At 43.6% G+C, this 15,268-nt stretch overlaps 1 protein-coding gene across 2 annotated transcripts; it reads right to left on the bottom strand.

The window, feature by feature from the left end:
- Window positions 1-470: 470 nt before the first annotated feature.
- Window positions 471-14,886, bottom strand: PPP1CC (protein phosphatase 1 catalytic subunit gamma). Of its 2 annotated transcripts, XM_034428825.3 has the most exons (8): window positions 14,037-14,886; window positions 6,130-6,261; window positions 5,259-5,489; window positions 4,353-4,457; window positions 3,036-3,259; window positions 2,405-2,539; window positions 1,666-1,726; window positions 471-865 (listed from the first exon to the last, which is right to left on the bottom strand). In XM_034428825.3, exons 1-8 carry the CDS (start codon window positions 14,089-14,091, stop codon window positions 852-854), a joined length of 957 nt encoding a protein of 318 aa, XP_034284716.1. In that variant the 5' UTR covers window positions 14,092-14,886; the 3' UTR covers window positions 471-851. The 2 variants fall into 2 exon arrangements, with proteins under 2 accessions (XP_034284716.1, XP_034284715.1); XM_034428824.3 differs by having other exon boundaries at window positions 471-1,726.
- Window positions 14,887-15,268: the final 382 nt, after the last annotated feature.

The raw sequence follows: 15,268 nt of genomic DNA, 5'->3' as shown, positions 1-15,268 counted from the left end.
GCTGCTTCCAAAAGTGGGCAGCTTTCTCCACTGTGATGAACACCTCTCGACCAGAGAAGGCCAGGCCTGGCCCTGCCTTCCTTCAAAATCCCAGGGGCTCCCTTTACTAAGTTCTCACCTCTTTAGATAGGATTATTTATCATCATCATCATCTTATTCATTAAACATGAAACTTGAGTCAACTGAACATTCAAAAATGCATCACAAATACCACTGACTGGGGCTAATAGTTGATAGGGGCTGCTGCCAGCGTCCTAGGGATCAACCAAGTACCTTCTTAAGAAGTACGATATTCCAAGTAGCGCAGTTTTTTGCACTTCCACTGGTGTTATTGCAGGAAGCTGCAATTTGCTGATGTATCTTATAAAATTCTTGAACATGGTACATGTTGTTATTGTTATTACTATTATATGGAGAGGGAGTTTCAAGTGACTTTTCATTAATGCAATGCTGAAAAAAACCCAACACCATTAAAATTTAACAAGTTACTCATTTAATAGGCATTTTACCACATTTGTATTGTACACTGTCATCTGTTTAAAAAGATTACAGGTTTTTCTTTAAAAACAAAACAAATAAAAACCACAAGAAACTGTGAGTCATAGAAACAGGTGAACACTGGTTCACTGCTGTAGTTGGTTGTTTTCTAAGCTTTGTAGAGAGCGAGTCTTCAAGATGCAAATAAAACAAAACCTAAAGTTAATTCTAATTCTCAGGCAAGTCTCTTCACATGTTACAACTTCCTGAACTGGCTAAAAGAGCACAGTAGCACGCTTCGACACTGAATATAAGGGAAGTATCAAAAGTCTTTAATCCTGTACTTCAGCTGCTCACAGCTTTACTCTGCTAGTTCAAGTCGTCCTTCCTGCAGAGGAAAAAATCCAGCTTAGACACCAGTGCATCTCTACGGGCCTTGCTGACCGGTCTTTCCCTGCACAACTTCATTTTACAGAGACACAAATCTTAAAATCATGGCTTTAATTAAGTGATTTCAAAGTATACGGGAGGGTTAGGGTGCTGCAATTAAAACAGACGTCATACTAGTGAAGCTGGCAAAGGTTTTGAGGGTTGGTTGGGAAAGCTGACAACGGGACTCATGTACATGACAAGGAAAATGCAAACCCTTTAAAAACAAAAGCGTTTTACAAGTGAATCGTATCAACAGTATGCGATTTGACGGTCAGACAAGTTTCCTAGTCTCGCGGCACGCTGGTGCCTCGTTGGCTCCTAAAATAAAAACAGGCATTGCACATCACCTGGTCTCTATCAGTTCAAGGAGTCGGTTGTACAATTACCCAGAATGGCAGAGGTGGAGAGGTGCTGTGAAGTGTACAGCGGAACATCAAGAACAAAAAAAACAAACAAAAAAAGGTGTTGTGTTTTTTTCCCTCTCTTTCCAAAGACCGATTTTTTGTTTTTTTAAAAAACTCTTCTTCAGAAGGGAGAAAGTCTCATTTGCTGCTACATCCAGCAAATGCCATCCGCCAAAATGAATCGGAAAGAAAAACCACAACACATTAAGTCTAGTTTTAGCAAGCTGACTGATACACGTTACGGGTTTTTTTCTTTTTCTTTTTTAAAAAAACAAAGATTATATACTATAGTACAAGTCCCAACCAGGCAGGCCCAAGAGCGCTTATTTCTTTGCTTGTTTTGTGATCATACCCCTGGGTGGCGTTACGGGTCGGCTTGCGTTGGGCTTCTTTTTCTCCGCAGGCTTCAAGATCTGGAATGACAATTGGCTGATTTAGTGACTCAGGTTCTGCAGGCAGCTACTACAAGGAAACCACACAGGTAGAGTTACACCGGTCTGCTCAAACCTGAAAAGATACGGCTAAATGACTCCATCCAAGACCCAGAGTGGACTAGGATCATCTCTTCCTCTCTCTCTCTCTCTCTTTCTCTCTCTCTTAAAAGAGCAATGCATTTCCTTCCAACTCCATAAGCCAGGATTGGGGAACTATGGCTCCTTTACGACCTGTGGACTTCAACTCCCAGAATTCCTGAGCCACCACCCATGGCTCAGCTGAGAAGACAGCCAAGAGGGGGTACTGGAGGGTATCCCAGGCCAGGAGCGGTTTGGGCTTTCGAGATCAGCCCAACGAACCTGAACTCGGATGCAGTTGTGTTCCTCCCACTGCTTGCGATGACCCTACTTCCTCCTCTCCAAAGGTCACTTTAGAAAGCAGCGGGGAGAGGAAGGATTCTCGGGAGAAGGCAGCTCCAAGGGAATCTATTAAAGCTGCCCTGGATCTAGTGTGGCTCAGCATAGAGTAAAGGAGACGGAACGGATCTTCAAATGGCTAATGCTCAGAAGGCTGACTGGAAGGAAACCATCACTGAAGAAAAGCTAAAAAAATGAAAGAGGGGAAGCAAAGCACCCAGGGCTTCAAAGATACTTTACCTGAAAGGAGCACATTAGAGTCTCATCCACACTCATCATAGCACCTGCATTGTCAAACTCCCCACAGTAATTGGGGGCAGAGAACAGAGTTACCAGCTGCCTTTTTGCAAAGAACTCGTATCCATCTTCAACTACCTGTAAAGGCAAAGAGGGTTCTGTTGGTACTGGTGGAGTGGCAAATAAGGCAGGAAAGCAGAAATCCGTTTTATGGACAATGCGGTAAGCTCCTTTTTCAAAAGCCTGCAAAAGGTTCCCTTTGCTGCGAAAAGCCAAGAGCTGGGAACACACAGGTTCCGACTGAAATTGCCACAGCGCCAGGCACCGCTGCTGTGTGTCACAATACAGGGATAATACTAGCCACCAACAAGTGCCAAAATGGCCCCAGCTACTGTGTTCCACATAAATGTGGGATGTTTTAGGCAGGGTTAGAAAAAGCCAGCGGCTTCTCGATTGGCGCAATTTGCTGTGGTTGTGCTGTCCTGCTCGGGAGCCTATTGCTTTATCAAATCGTGAGAAGTTCTCTCTCAGTCCAGCCAGGAGAGAGAAGGCAGAGAATTCCTAAAACCAAGCAGCTATTCGGATGCCAGAGGCAGAGGGGAACCTTTTCTAGACACTTCGACTCTTCGCCTACCTGATGAGCTCTGCATATAAGGTCCAAATCGTGTTTATGAAGGAACTTTGCCACCACTTCGGCTCCAAATGTGAAGGACACCCCTCGGTCGTTTTCGCCCCATCCAAGCACATCCTTGTCGGGATCAGACCACAGCAGGTCACAAAGGAGGCCTTGGTCTGGCACGTCTGTGGGCCGCATAATTCGTCGGATTTGTTCCATTGACTGGAGATCTGGTGATAAACCTGGGAGGATTAAGAGGCAGCTGGTTTGAATTTGACTTGCTCGGGAGGTGCACAACACAAACAGAACACAAAATAGCCAGAAGTACATGGAGAATGAGATCCTCTTGCCCTGGCAGCTTCGCCTCCAATTCTGAGGAAGAGCAGCCGGCCAACTTCATCTAAGAGGTGATGCTCAACCAAGGGACCGAATACAGGACCAGGGTAAGACAGAACATGAGAAATTAAAAATAATTCCTTAAAGGGCTCCCATTTCTTGGATAATGTATCCAGATTTACTCAGACTTCAAATGGATTCAGCAGAGCAATTTGAAAACTTAAGTCATGAGTAATTAAACCTGGATCCAATGCTAGGAAGACCCCAGCATAACTTCACATGTATCTACCGTGTTTCCCCGAAAATAAGACCATCTTATATTTTTTTGAATCCTGAAATAAGTGCTTGGCCTTATTGCCATGCACTCTAAAGCCCAATTGGGCTTATTATCAGGGGAAACAGGGTACACAGTCCCAGCCCCTTCTAGAGCAAGCTGTCCCCAAGAGAATCACCAAATAAACTGCTCACAAAATAGGCCTCATTTTGGTCCAGAGCAATTGTCTCAAAGAGTGCCCTGCCCTAGCTGAGCCAAAGTGTTTTTCTCTCTCTCACATCTGCTCGGCTGTAGCCTCCCACTCACATCCTCCAACACTGCAAGCTTGAGGTTTCTGCCTCAAAACATCCTGCAGATGTTTAGATTATAAGGCAGGAATGGCAAGACCAAACACTTAAAGGGCTCACAAGAGGCAAGAATATTTGAGCACAAGTATTTATATACTATATAGGCAGCAGGAACTGTCTGTGTAACCTGCAATTATCTCATATAAAGAATATATATAGTTTTGATTTAAAAAATGTTCCGCAGACTTCCTACAAAATTAAGGGTCTGTTAAATAATTCTAAGACAGCTTCCTGATATAAATTGGTGGCCCCCAAACCTTGTCATATAAGTTAGCTATGTTTAAGGAATGAAATGTCGAGTTCAAATGTCTCTGAAAATGCCTTTAAATTCAACTCTGATCAATTATGCGGCCTAAGACAGCATCCAAAATTACTGACCTCCGTGGCAGCAAAATATTTTCTCATCCACAATGGCTGCAATTGGTAAGCAGTTGAAGCAATCTGTAAAGGTTTTCCACAGCTTGATGTTGTATCTTCTTTTACCTGGGGAAGTGGACCAGCCAATCAAGTCATTTCAAAGTCAAGTGTGACAGAGAAGAGTAGTTTAGGGGGAACAGGAAAAAAAAAAAACCTCCTTTCTATCTCTCGCTATTCCTCCTAGGCCTGATCTGGCTTGCCTTCAGTTAAGACTGGCTTGATCTCTATAGAGTCCTTGACTTGCAACCATTTGTTCAGTGGCCATTCAAAGTTACAATGGCGTTGAAAAAACTGACTTATGACCATACCTTGCACTTATGACGGCTGTAGCATCCCCACTGCCATAGAATGCTTGGCAACCAGTGTATATTTACAACAGTTGCAATGTCCCACTGGGTCACATGACCACCATTTGCGACCTTCCCAGACAGCTTCCAACAGGGAGAGTCAACGGGGAAGGTGGATTCGTTTAACGACGGAGTGATTCACTTGGGTACTGCAGTGATTTGCTTAAGAACTGTGGCAAAAAAGGTTGTAAAATCGGGCACAGGAAATTCTGATCCCAATCTGTGGTCTTAAGTCAAGGACTCCCTCTACAACTGTAACCAAAACGGAAGATGATAAAAAATTCAGAGTAAGCTGGAGTTCATACAGGAAAGGAACATGAGTTGATTTATTTTCTGCCTTTGTGACAGGAGGCCTTCAAGGTGATACAAAAAGATCAAAGACGTCACATCTCACCTGATTCCAGTAGCCTCTCAACTCTGCAACCCTATTAACGCACAATTCCCTCTAAGGATAGAGATCATTTCATAGTTAAAAATGAGGGCACACTCGTCCTTAAATCACATCCCCACACATACTTACATTCATCATAGAAGCCATAAATTCTATTAATGCTAGCACATTCATGGTTGCCTCTAAGGAGGAAAAAGTTCTCTGGATATTTTATCTTGTAGGCCAGTAAGAGGCAAATTGTCTCTAAGGACTGCTTCCCTCGGTCAACGTAGTCCCCAAGAAAGAGATAGTTGCTCTCTGGTGGAAAACCACCGTATTCAAATAGCCGCAGTAAGTCATAGTACTGTCCGTGAATATCACCTTAAACAAGCAGAGGAAAGCCGTTTTCAGTGCAGTTTAGCTCACTAAAGCAGAGTCCAACACAGCAACATATTTTAAATATGCAGATTAAAGGGAGTGTTACGTAAGAGCATTAAGGAAAGTAACCAGAGACCTCAGTCAGGTTTTCAACTAATTTCCCTGTGTTGCCAAACCTTAGAACATCATTTATGACTGTGGTTGTAAAGGTAAATTAGATCAAAGTGTGAATTTCACCTGTAGTTTTATATCTAAGAAGTATATTCCAATATTTCTGAAAAAGGAAATAACTACTTCCCCTTTCAGATGGACATGGCAAGGATGAAAGTTAGAGGGATTATATACTATTTAAATATACAGAACAGCTATGAGACCTCAACAGGGTATGAAAAACTGAATAAGTACAGGATCTTCCTGAAACTTGTTTCCTTTTAGTTACATCCAATAGTTCCTTTCAGCAGTCTATTCAAAGACAGAGTTTCATCCTCAAACAATGTGGCTGAAAGAGGTTACCACTGCAATTTTCTAACAGATCCAGCATCCTCAGATACATCACCTGAAGTTATTACCTAATAAATTCTGTGAATCATTATTAGACTGTTTTAAAAAAAAAAACCAAAAAAAAAAAACACAAGGTGCTTACCACATATTTTAAGTGGTGCTTCAAGTTCTAACAGAATTGGTTGACTGAGGAAGATCTCCCGAGATTTCAAGCACAATCCTCTTATTTCATTCTCTTGAAGCTGGACATTTTTACCAGGTTTGGATCCTCTCACTGCGTAGAAAAAATATGTGATTATTTGTAGCACATCTTACATACATAGAAGTCCTATCAATTATTTTTATTAGGAGGGAGGATTTTGACACACCCACCCAAATCTTTCTTCAATTAAATGCATCAATTCATTTCACACTGACAGAACATTTGGGATAGGCAGGGTTATTTTTTGACTACCAGCTCAGGCCAACCTATTTTGTGGTGTTGGTGTGTACTTTTTGCAATCAGCACCACATACATTATCCGGTGTACCTTACAGTTTATTCCAGTTGCACCTTCTGAAAAGAATGCATACTTTATTAAATTCAAAATAGCCACGCAGAACAATTGTGGCTATAACACACAACTGCTAATGCATTATTAAAATTAGTAAGGGTCACTGCAATAGGTGGGTACAGTTTAAAAGTGCTTTATCTAGGCATAGCTATATTCAAAGCTGAAGTGATTCACAATGTGTAAGAGTAGTAATAGCGCGCTCTGTTTCAAGATGTCAACTGCATTATCTAAATGCATGTAAAATATTCTCAAAAACATTGAAGGGAATTGTAGCAGCTTTAGATTTGCATAATCAGCAGAACAAAGGATCAAGAAATCCTGCTGACCAATTGTCTCATTTGCCTAATTTATGCCTATTTCATGCTTGCAGAGAGGGAACAAACGAGCTTCTGTGATTATCTTCTCCAAGAGTTTGATTAGAAGATTTTATATTCTCTCTCTCATCTGTGTTTTATATCATAAAAAAAAAAAAAAAAAAAAACAGTTTAAAGTACTTGTGCTGACAGTTCTGAAGAGCTCAAAGATTATGTTTAACAAGCTTTGCTTTGAGTCCGTATCAGGATCAGGTTGAAATTCCCTGCAGATTTCCCAGGAAATAAAGGTTGTGACCTGACCAATACTTGCCCTATAATTAGCTTATTCTGTCAGTCATGTTAGCAGTTAAGATACTGGAGCAGCAATGAAAATTCCTATCACACATAATCGAGCATAAACTCACTGAAACATTTCGTTCTGCATTGCAGCATGGCTGCTCTGTGGCAGAAGGGATTCGTGGATAATTTTTTTTCAAATTCAGCTCCCAAGATATAACCAGGTAACCTGAAATGTATTACACAAAACTGCCAGGTATCTAACAGCAAAACAGCCATAGAAACCAATCCAAGATAATTGCATTAAAAAAAAATCAACAGGACAATTAGTATTTCTTAATCTTAAATGTTAGAATTAAGTAAAGTGTGTTAATGCAGAATAAGCTTTCCAGCCAGGAAATGTTGAAGAAGTAATCTTAAAATTAACTTGATGTCCAAAGACTAAACTTTAGGGGGAAGTTAGCAATCAATGACTGAAAGGAGTATATGTTGAATTGGGGATCTACAGTTCAATTTATAACGTGACCAAATGACAATTGTCCTCACAACTGTCTACAGCATAATTTATGTACTATTGCAAATTCTATCAACTGTTATCATTCCAAGATCCCTGCAAATGCCAGTCCTTAGACCATTCATCTGTTGCTTTGATTCTACCGGAGGAACTGGTTTTCAGTGAAAAAACCCAAAGCATCTGAATTTGTCCAATTCCTCTAATGTAATAGGTCAAATCATCTTAACTGCTAATAAGCTGAGAGCAGAAACATTCACTCTTTATGAACCCCCTTCACAATTCTCAGAAATGAAGTGCTTTAATATTGGAGATACAAAACAGGCCTCCCGGAGCTAGGATTGTCCAGGATTGTCACGGAGATGGTCCTTCGCAAAATTTCTTCAGCATCTAACTCTAAAAATAAGCAGTTCTTGGGCTGGGCGACCTGGCTACATCAAAGGGACAGAGAGAGAAAAGCGAGACTGGTTCAGCTGGAATCCTGCATCACTTTATTCCTCCTTTCTCAGTGTTGCTTCCTTTAGTGGCTGTTATGTAACCTTTATATAACACTGTACAAGAAGTGGTACCCTGAATTAACTTACCTACTTCTCTCTGTCCATTTTTCCCCCTTTTAAACTAGTACAGCACAAGCTAACATTTGATACTTAAAGAGAGCTGAAAGGTGAGATAAATAGATAAGATATAGACAGACAAGCCCATAAACTGGAAAGTGAGTCTCACTCATTGTGGCTCTCAAACCTATAATAATCTCTTAAAATTTGTCTGTTCCAAATATTTTAACAGCATGTGCCCTGAATTAGTGCCAGTTCATGTGAGTAAAAATATCGCACATCTGTTTTGCCATGCAAATCCTATAGAAATCCGCATAGCCCCCCTCCCCCCTTCCCACTTGTAACCAAAATATTCTGAATTTAGTGGAGGGCACAGCTTCCTTGATGAAGAGAGGGACAAATATGATGGACACCACTCAGCAGAGAAAAACAATGGCCTATGGAAAACAACAGATGACCTCATATTTACCAGACGGGAGGGAAAATCTCTGTCTAAGTTATAATTCTCCCCAGCATAATGTGGTGTGGTGAGTAAGTACACAAATGATACCGTACAGAGCCAGGGAGACATGAATGGGTAGTTTGTTTAGGAAACTATTAAATTTGCAGAAGTACAAAAAATATTTTTGAAATAATTTCCAGAGCAGCCCACCCAGGACTGAACTTAAGCAGTGCCACAGAATGTGGAACTGGAAAAGAAGAAGAGCAAGAGGAGGGGTGGAGGCCATGGAATGGCCTGTTGGGCAGGGATGCAGCCAGCTGGCTGGCTGGCTGGCTGAGTGAAACTGGGCCGTGAAGGCTGCAGCTGCAGAGCCGGCTCTTGGTATCAGTCGGCAGACATAAATCTTACAACGTTTTTCACAAGTCAGTCCTGTGCCCTCACGCTGGCTTCAAAGCAAATCAAGTGTTTCATTTCTGCATGCCAAGAGAAGAACATCTACACGCTTAAATTTGATTGTTGTCGTCTTTCTTTAAAAAAAAAGAAGTAAAACCTACACAGGTAGTCCTCGATTTACAAGAGTTCATTTAGTGACCGTTCAAAGTTACAACGGCACTGAAAAAAGTGACTTAGGACCTTTTCTCACACTTAAGACCTTTGGTCGCATGATCAAGATGGAAACGTGTGGCAACTGGCTCATATTTATGACAGTCACCATGTCCCAGGGTCATGTGATCGCCTTTTGTGACCCTCTGACAAGCAAAACTCAATGGGGAAGCCGGATTCACTTAACAACGGGGTTAGTAACTTCATAACTGCCGTGATTCACTGCAACTGACAACTACGGCAAGAAAGGCCGCAAACTCACTTAACAAATCTTTTACTTAGGAATGGAAATTTTGGGGCTCAGTTGTGGTCGTAAGCCAAGGACTACCTGCATTGATCTTTTCACAGCTGTTCATTGGTGACAACTTCACTTGTTTACCCTGCGAAGAGAGAGAAGGCTAGAGACAAGAGGGCAGCCAAACCTGCTTTGTTCCTTGAAGCCTCTGGCGCAAGACAAATCCTCGGATGCAGCCTATATGGCTTATTAGTGATTTGTTCCAGAGGAGAATATTTATCAACAACATGCATGCAGCTGGTCCTTTGACTACTAGTGAACAGCACTAATTACAAATTGCACGATCAAAATGAATTAGTTCTGTACACTTAAATTTGCTTCCATCGGTCACTAAGTGCTGTGTGGGCATCAACTTTATGCTTTTTTTTCCTATTAGGATTTTTCAGGCCATAGTTATAATTATGGCCCGAAAAATCCTAATATGAAAAAAACCAAAGGATAAAGCCTTTCAACCGCAGAGGAGGCATGAAAATAACACAATGACAAGAGTTGGAAGGGACCTTGGAGGTCTTCTAGTCCAACCTCCTGGTCAAGCAGGAGTTCAGGCTCGTGGGGCTTGCACGCAATAACATTTAGCCAGAGTTAACTGCAGAAAAAAAAGTCCATCTTTGCAAAGACCACCAGATAAAATAGTTTGCAATGTGCACTTTTATTAGTCATCTGTGGTTAAATAAAAGTTTTAGAAAGATAATAGTGAGAAAGCGTGAAAGCCTGTTCTTCTAACAAGAAGCCCATAATTTCCCACTTGCATCTGGGTTGTTAAAGGCCCAGACAGGATTAAAATATGTTGTTTTGAGATAAAAGGCTATTCAACATCTACTAGCCTTGATAAGCAAGTAAATAACTAGATTTTCTGGTCATACAAAATAGGTGGCTGAACTGTTTCTCTCCAGGTATCCATCTAATCGGACAGATCTATAATAATCTGTAGGCTCTGCCTAAAGCCAGAAGGTCTAGATTGGAACAGGCTCACTAATGTTTGTCTGAGAACTTGTAGCTTTTCCAGCTATGAAATGAAAATCAAACTGGCTGCTCTGAGTGCAAAACTACCCCCTTTTTATCATATCCGTGGGGCTGAAAGTTTGACTTCCCTGCATTAACCAAATATGGAGAACTCAAGCATGCAGACAGACCAGAGAGCTTTTAGTTCTAATTATATTTCATAGCGATACCACCCTTCCAAAGTTCAGAAATGATATGAAACTGCACTTTGCAGAACAAAAGCCAGCACTTTCATTCTCCTCTTCTTGGATCTGAAAGGAAGCAGGACAGCTAAAGCTTTGCAGCTCTTTTTGTAGCAACAACTAAGCCCCAAGATCTTATTGCAACTCTTCGAAGAACACACAATTAGGAAGCATCCTTCTCTAAGATGCTGAGAGATGCAGTTTAGAATAAAATGCCGATAAATGCATTTTAGAGCCCGAAGTCTTTCATATTTGGGGCTGAAATGACCAATGCAGAAGGAAAAAAAAAAAGAGATACTTTTATAGCTAATCAATTCCAAGAGAAAATAATTTTTTTAAAAAAATTCCCTCATTGCTGCATAATTTAAATTATATTAGTAGAGATGCAGCATTAAGTAGCAATAAGATTTCTATTAATAGAAGATAATAGAGGTGTAAATATGCCGTTTATCCCTCCAAGTTATGTGTACACAGCCTATTTAAAACTCACGTTGCATTAAAGGGCACCAAAAATTAATCTATAGTGAACTCATGCTGTTGTCATCTGAAATTTAAATTTGTTAAACAAATGGAGAGATGATTAAGCAACCATTTTTACTAAGCATGCAAGAACAGCTCTAATAACACTGGAAGGTTTGATTTTTTTAAAAAAAGTTCTATCTAGGCTAATATCAAACATCTTGAATTTACAAATCCAGTCATTTTTTGCATTGCTAACTCTCTTTCAATGGTCTTTCAGCAAACCTAAAGGAGAGGGATTAGTGAAAGGAACATCATAGAAAGGATACATAGGTGGCCCAGTACATATTATTTTAGACAGTCGTTTTCATTGGATGGAAATTAAATTCCCAAATTGAGTTATTAATCCAGAATGGACTCGGATAAGGCTGGATCAACCCAGTAGCTGCCTTATAATTTTTGCCTGCTGTTGGAAAGAATGTTGGTCATCAGGTCTGTTCACCCAACTCAAGTTTAATCTAAGGCCAGCCTCCTGCAACAAAAACTGGAGACAAATACCCCAAACATACAGAATGTTGTATCTTGGAAGTGCCCCGGAAAAGCACTCGGGATCACTCCGCCAAATTCTTCAGATGAGAGGAGCCACCTGGAACCCAGCACCGGAGTTTAGAGTAATCAAAATGTCACACTGATGTCATAATGCTTGGATTAAGTCTGTAATTTGTTTGCAAGCAAAATGTTCACTCTAGCTCAAAGAAGCAGGCCTATTTTTAAAGTTAATGGCCATAATAGACGGGCACAGGCAGGCGAGCAACATTTTTACGCCCTCATAATTCCCTGGACCAGCAATCACACAGTGTCAGGAAGACTGGGCTAACCAACAATCTCTCTCTTCCCTCCGAGCAAAACTCCACCTATGTTAAAGAGGGCAAAACAAAGAGAGGCCTACCAGACACTACAAACTGCTTATGCTCCTATTCTAAGAAAGAGCAGACTAGAGGGGCACGTAAGAGTTCCACCATCCAAGTATAAAATGCATCATGTTCAAAAACTTTGGGCAATTTGAAAGATTGAGACTGACGCTGGGGCTCTGAATCTTGGATGCAATTCCTCCAGGAGGGTTTCTTCCCTTCCTCTCACAACTTCACCAAAGGAGCGCAATGAAGCCCAGGCAGAAGGATTACAGGATAAGGAGATCAAAACCACATACAATTTCACCTTTTGGATCCTGGGGAAAGAGGGGTGTTTATTCCACACCCCCTCAGAAATCCTCCATTCCTACTCTTCTGCTTTTCCTTCACTGCAGAGGGGCCTACTTTCACCTCACCCTTCTTATTTATGTTTACTTCATGGTATCTCACCCTAGAAAGTCCAAACCAATATATAAACCACTCCCTCCTATAATTTCTTCTCTTATAATAACAACATAGTAAGTAAGGTTCTTGAGCCGAGAGAGAATGCTCAAAGTTATCTCCTGAGCCTACGTTTTCACACGTTAGTACTGTGCCATCATCACACTGGCTTCGAATCAAATAGATCCAGCCAGAACCAGAATAAAATTATCTTTAGCAACTTCCCACTTTGTTGCAGAACCCAGCAACCCAACAGATGCCAAACTGCAACCTAGCTAGCAGATTCTTTGATTCCGAGGGTGTCCCAAGGGTGCTTTCTCAATTCTGATCTGAAGCAGCTTCTTGGAGGAGAAGCGAAACATTTTTAAAGGGAAAAACCCCCTAAGGAAGTCCAACTGCCTTTTTGAAAAGGTACCTTTGGGACAACCATGACCTGGGCGATTGAGAAACTCCAGAGGCGGGCATACATAAACCCCATTTCCCTGCAAAGAACGACCTATAAAGACGTTCCAAAACACATCTTATTTTCTAAGCAAAATCAGAGGCAAAGGTAAAAAAATATATTTACACCCTGACCCCTTTTCTTCTAATGGGTAACGCACAGCAGACCTGCATCATCCTGACTTTGCATTTTTCATTAATTACATACAGTACTCGTGTTTATTTATGTCTCAGTGTGTTTGTGTGCGTGCGAGGCACACACGCACACAAACACAACCCTAATTTTCTCCCCCTTCCACCGTATTTGGGCCAATGATTCAGACCTCTTTTAACTGCCTGCCCCTCACATCATTCAGCAAAGCCTCTCCCATCCTCTCACCGGACATCCTTAAAATCCATCCCCTAATAATAGAAAATGGGGGGGTGAGAATAAAACACATTAAAGAGAGACAGACAGACCCCCCCCCAGGTAAAGAAGGCTACATTCAACCCACCCACAGCTCTCTCCTTCCCTCCATTGAACATCCCTTCTCTTCACCCCAACAGCTTTCAACCCCGCTCCCCAAAAAGCCCCTCTTTAAAGTGTGTGTGGGGGGGGTCATCTTCGCGCTCTCTGCCCGCCCCCTCCCCATTTCCCAGCCTTCCTTTGTCCAAAGCGCTTCTGATTCCCCCCACCCACCCAAATCGTGGGAGGGGAACCCCGATTTTCGGATAAGGGGGGGAGGGCAGAGAGAAGAACGTAGTGGGGGGCGGCCTGCAAAGAGGAGGATGCCGATGGGGGGGTGTATATTTGGGGGAGGGGGTACATCTTCAAACGCCGCCCCCCCACCTCCGCCGAATTGTTCCGCAGAAAGACGAGCGTCGTTTGGAGAGGGGGGGGTCTTACCCCTCCTGAAGGGGGAGGGGCTCCAATCGGAGTGTTTTTTGGGGGGCGCCACCCCCTCCTCCCCCGATCTCCAAAGGGGAGGGGGCGCAGATCCCTCCCTCTCTTCCCCCCCCCGCCAACCCGCCGCCCCCGGGCGCCCCCCCCTCGCCCCTTCCCCAGCCAGAGCCGCCCCTCCTCACCCTCCAGCAGCCGTTGGATGATGCTGTCGATGTTGAGCTTGTCAATATCCGCCATCGCCTCTCCGCGGCTGGGGAAGGAGCCAAGCCGGAGCCCGCCGGGTCGACTTCCTCCTCCTCCTCCTTCGCCGCCGCGGCCGCCCCCGGCTCCCTCGCCGGTGCTTGCCTCCCTCGCCTCCGCCCACCACCGCGACCCTCTCGCCCGCGAGGCCCTCGGATCCCTCTCCTCTCTCTCTCTCGCTCTCTCCTCCGCGCCGATCGCGCCCGCCTCAGCAGCCCAGCAGCATCCCCGGCGACGGCGGCGAACAAAATGGCCGCCCCGTCCCTCCCCTCTCCTCAGTCACCTCCTTCGGGCGCAGGGATACCGGGGGAAGCGGCCGCCGGGACTTCTTTCTGGGTCAAGAGCGGGAAGCTTTGAGGGAAAGGAGGCCCGCGAAGAGCTCGCCCGTTTTCTGCCCCTCCCTCGCTCCCCCTCCCACCCCGGGCCGCGCGCGCGCTCTCGCTCTCGCTCTCTCTCTTTCGCGCGCGCGCTCGCGCGCTCTCTCTCTCTTTTCTCCTCACTCAGTCGCGCGCCCGCGATCCTTCCGCCTGGGGAAGAGAGAGAGGGAGATGATAGAAAGGGAGCGGGAGGAGGAGAGCGGAAAAGAGTCCCCCACCCCACCCCCCATCTTTTTCTCTCTCTTGTTTCTGTCAGGGCGCTTCTGAGGGGAGAAGCTAAAGAAAAGGGGGGAAATGACGGAAATCTGAGGCAGAGAGAAGGGGAAAGAGGGATGGGAGAGAGAAGGAATGGCGTTCTGCCTCAGGCAGGACCCTAGTCTAAGGCAGTGTTTCTCAACCTTGGAAGCTTGAAGATGGGTGGACTTCAACTCCCAGAATCCCCCAGCCAGCAACGCTGGCTGGGGGATTCTGGGAATTGAAGTCCACCCATCTTCAAGCTTCCAAGGTTGAGAAACACTGCTCTGAGGTGGTGGTGGGGGGGGGGAAGACTGTCCTGCTTTAATAATTGATCAACTGGGGGAGGGGGTGTCAAAGGAAAGAGTTCCCTTGAGCATGTGCAGAGTTCTCCATATTGTACTTTTAGCCTCCCATCACCTTGAAGGGGTTGAGGGTGAAGGGCAGAGTGCACCAACTCTAAAAGCCTTTAAAAAAAAAATGGAGAGAGAAGCTGTCCAGGTGCTGAACTGAGAGACTGAATTAAATCAATTGTGAGTTGGTGCAAAAGTCCTCAGGATTAG

Source organism: Pantherophis guttatus, chromosome 17, assembly GCF_059756535.1.
Source record: "Pantherophis guttatus breed Tessera chromosome 17, ASM5975653v1, whole genome shotgun sequence".
Taxonomy (NCBI): domain Eukaryota; kingdom Metazoa; phylum Chordata; class Lepidosauria; order Squamata; family Colubridae; genus Pantherophis; species Pantherophis guttatus.
The sequence above is the reverse complement of the archived record's forward strand: the minus strand, read 5'-3'. Positions and strand labels throughout refer to the sequence as shown.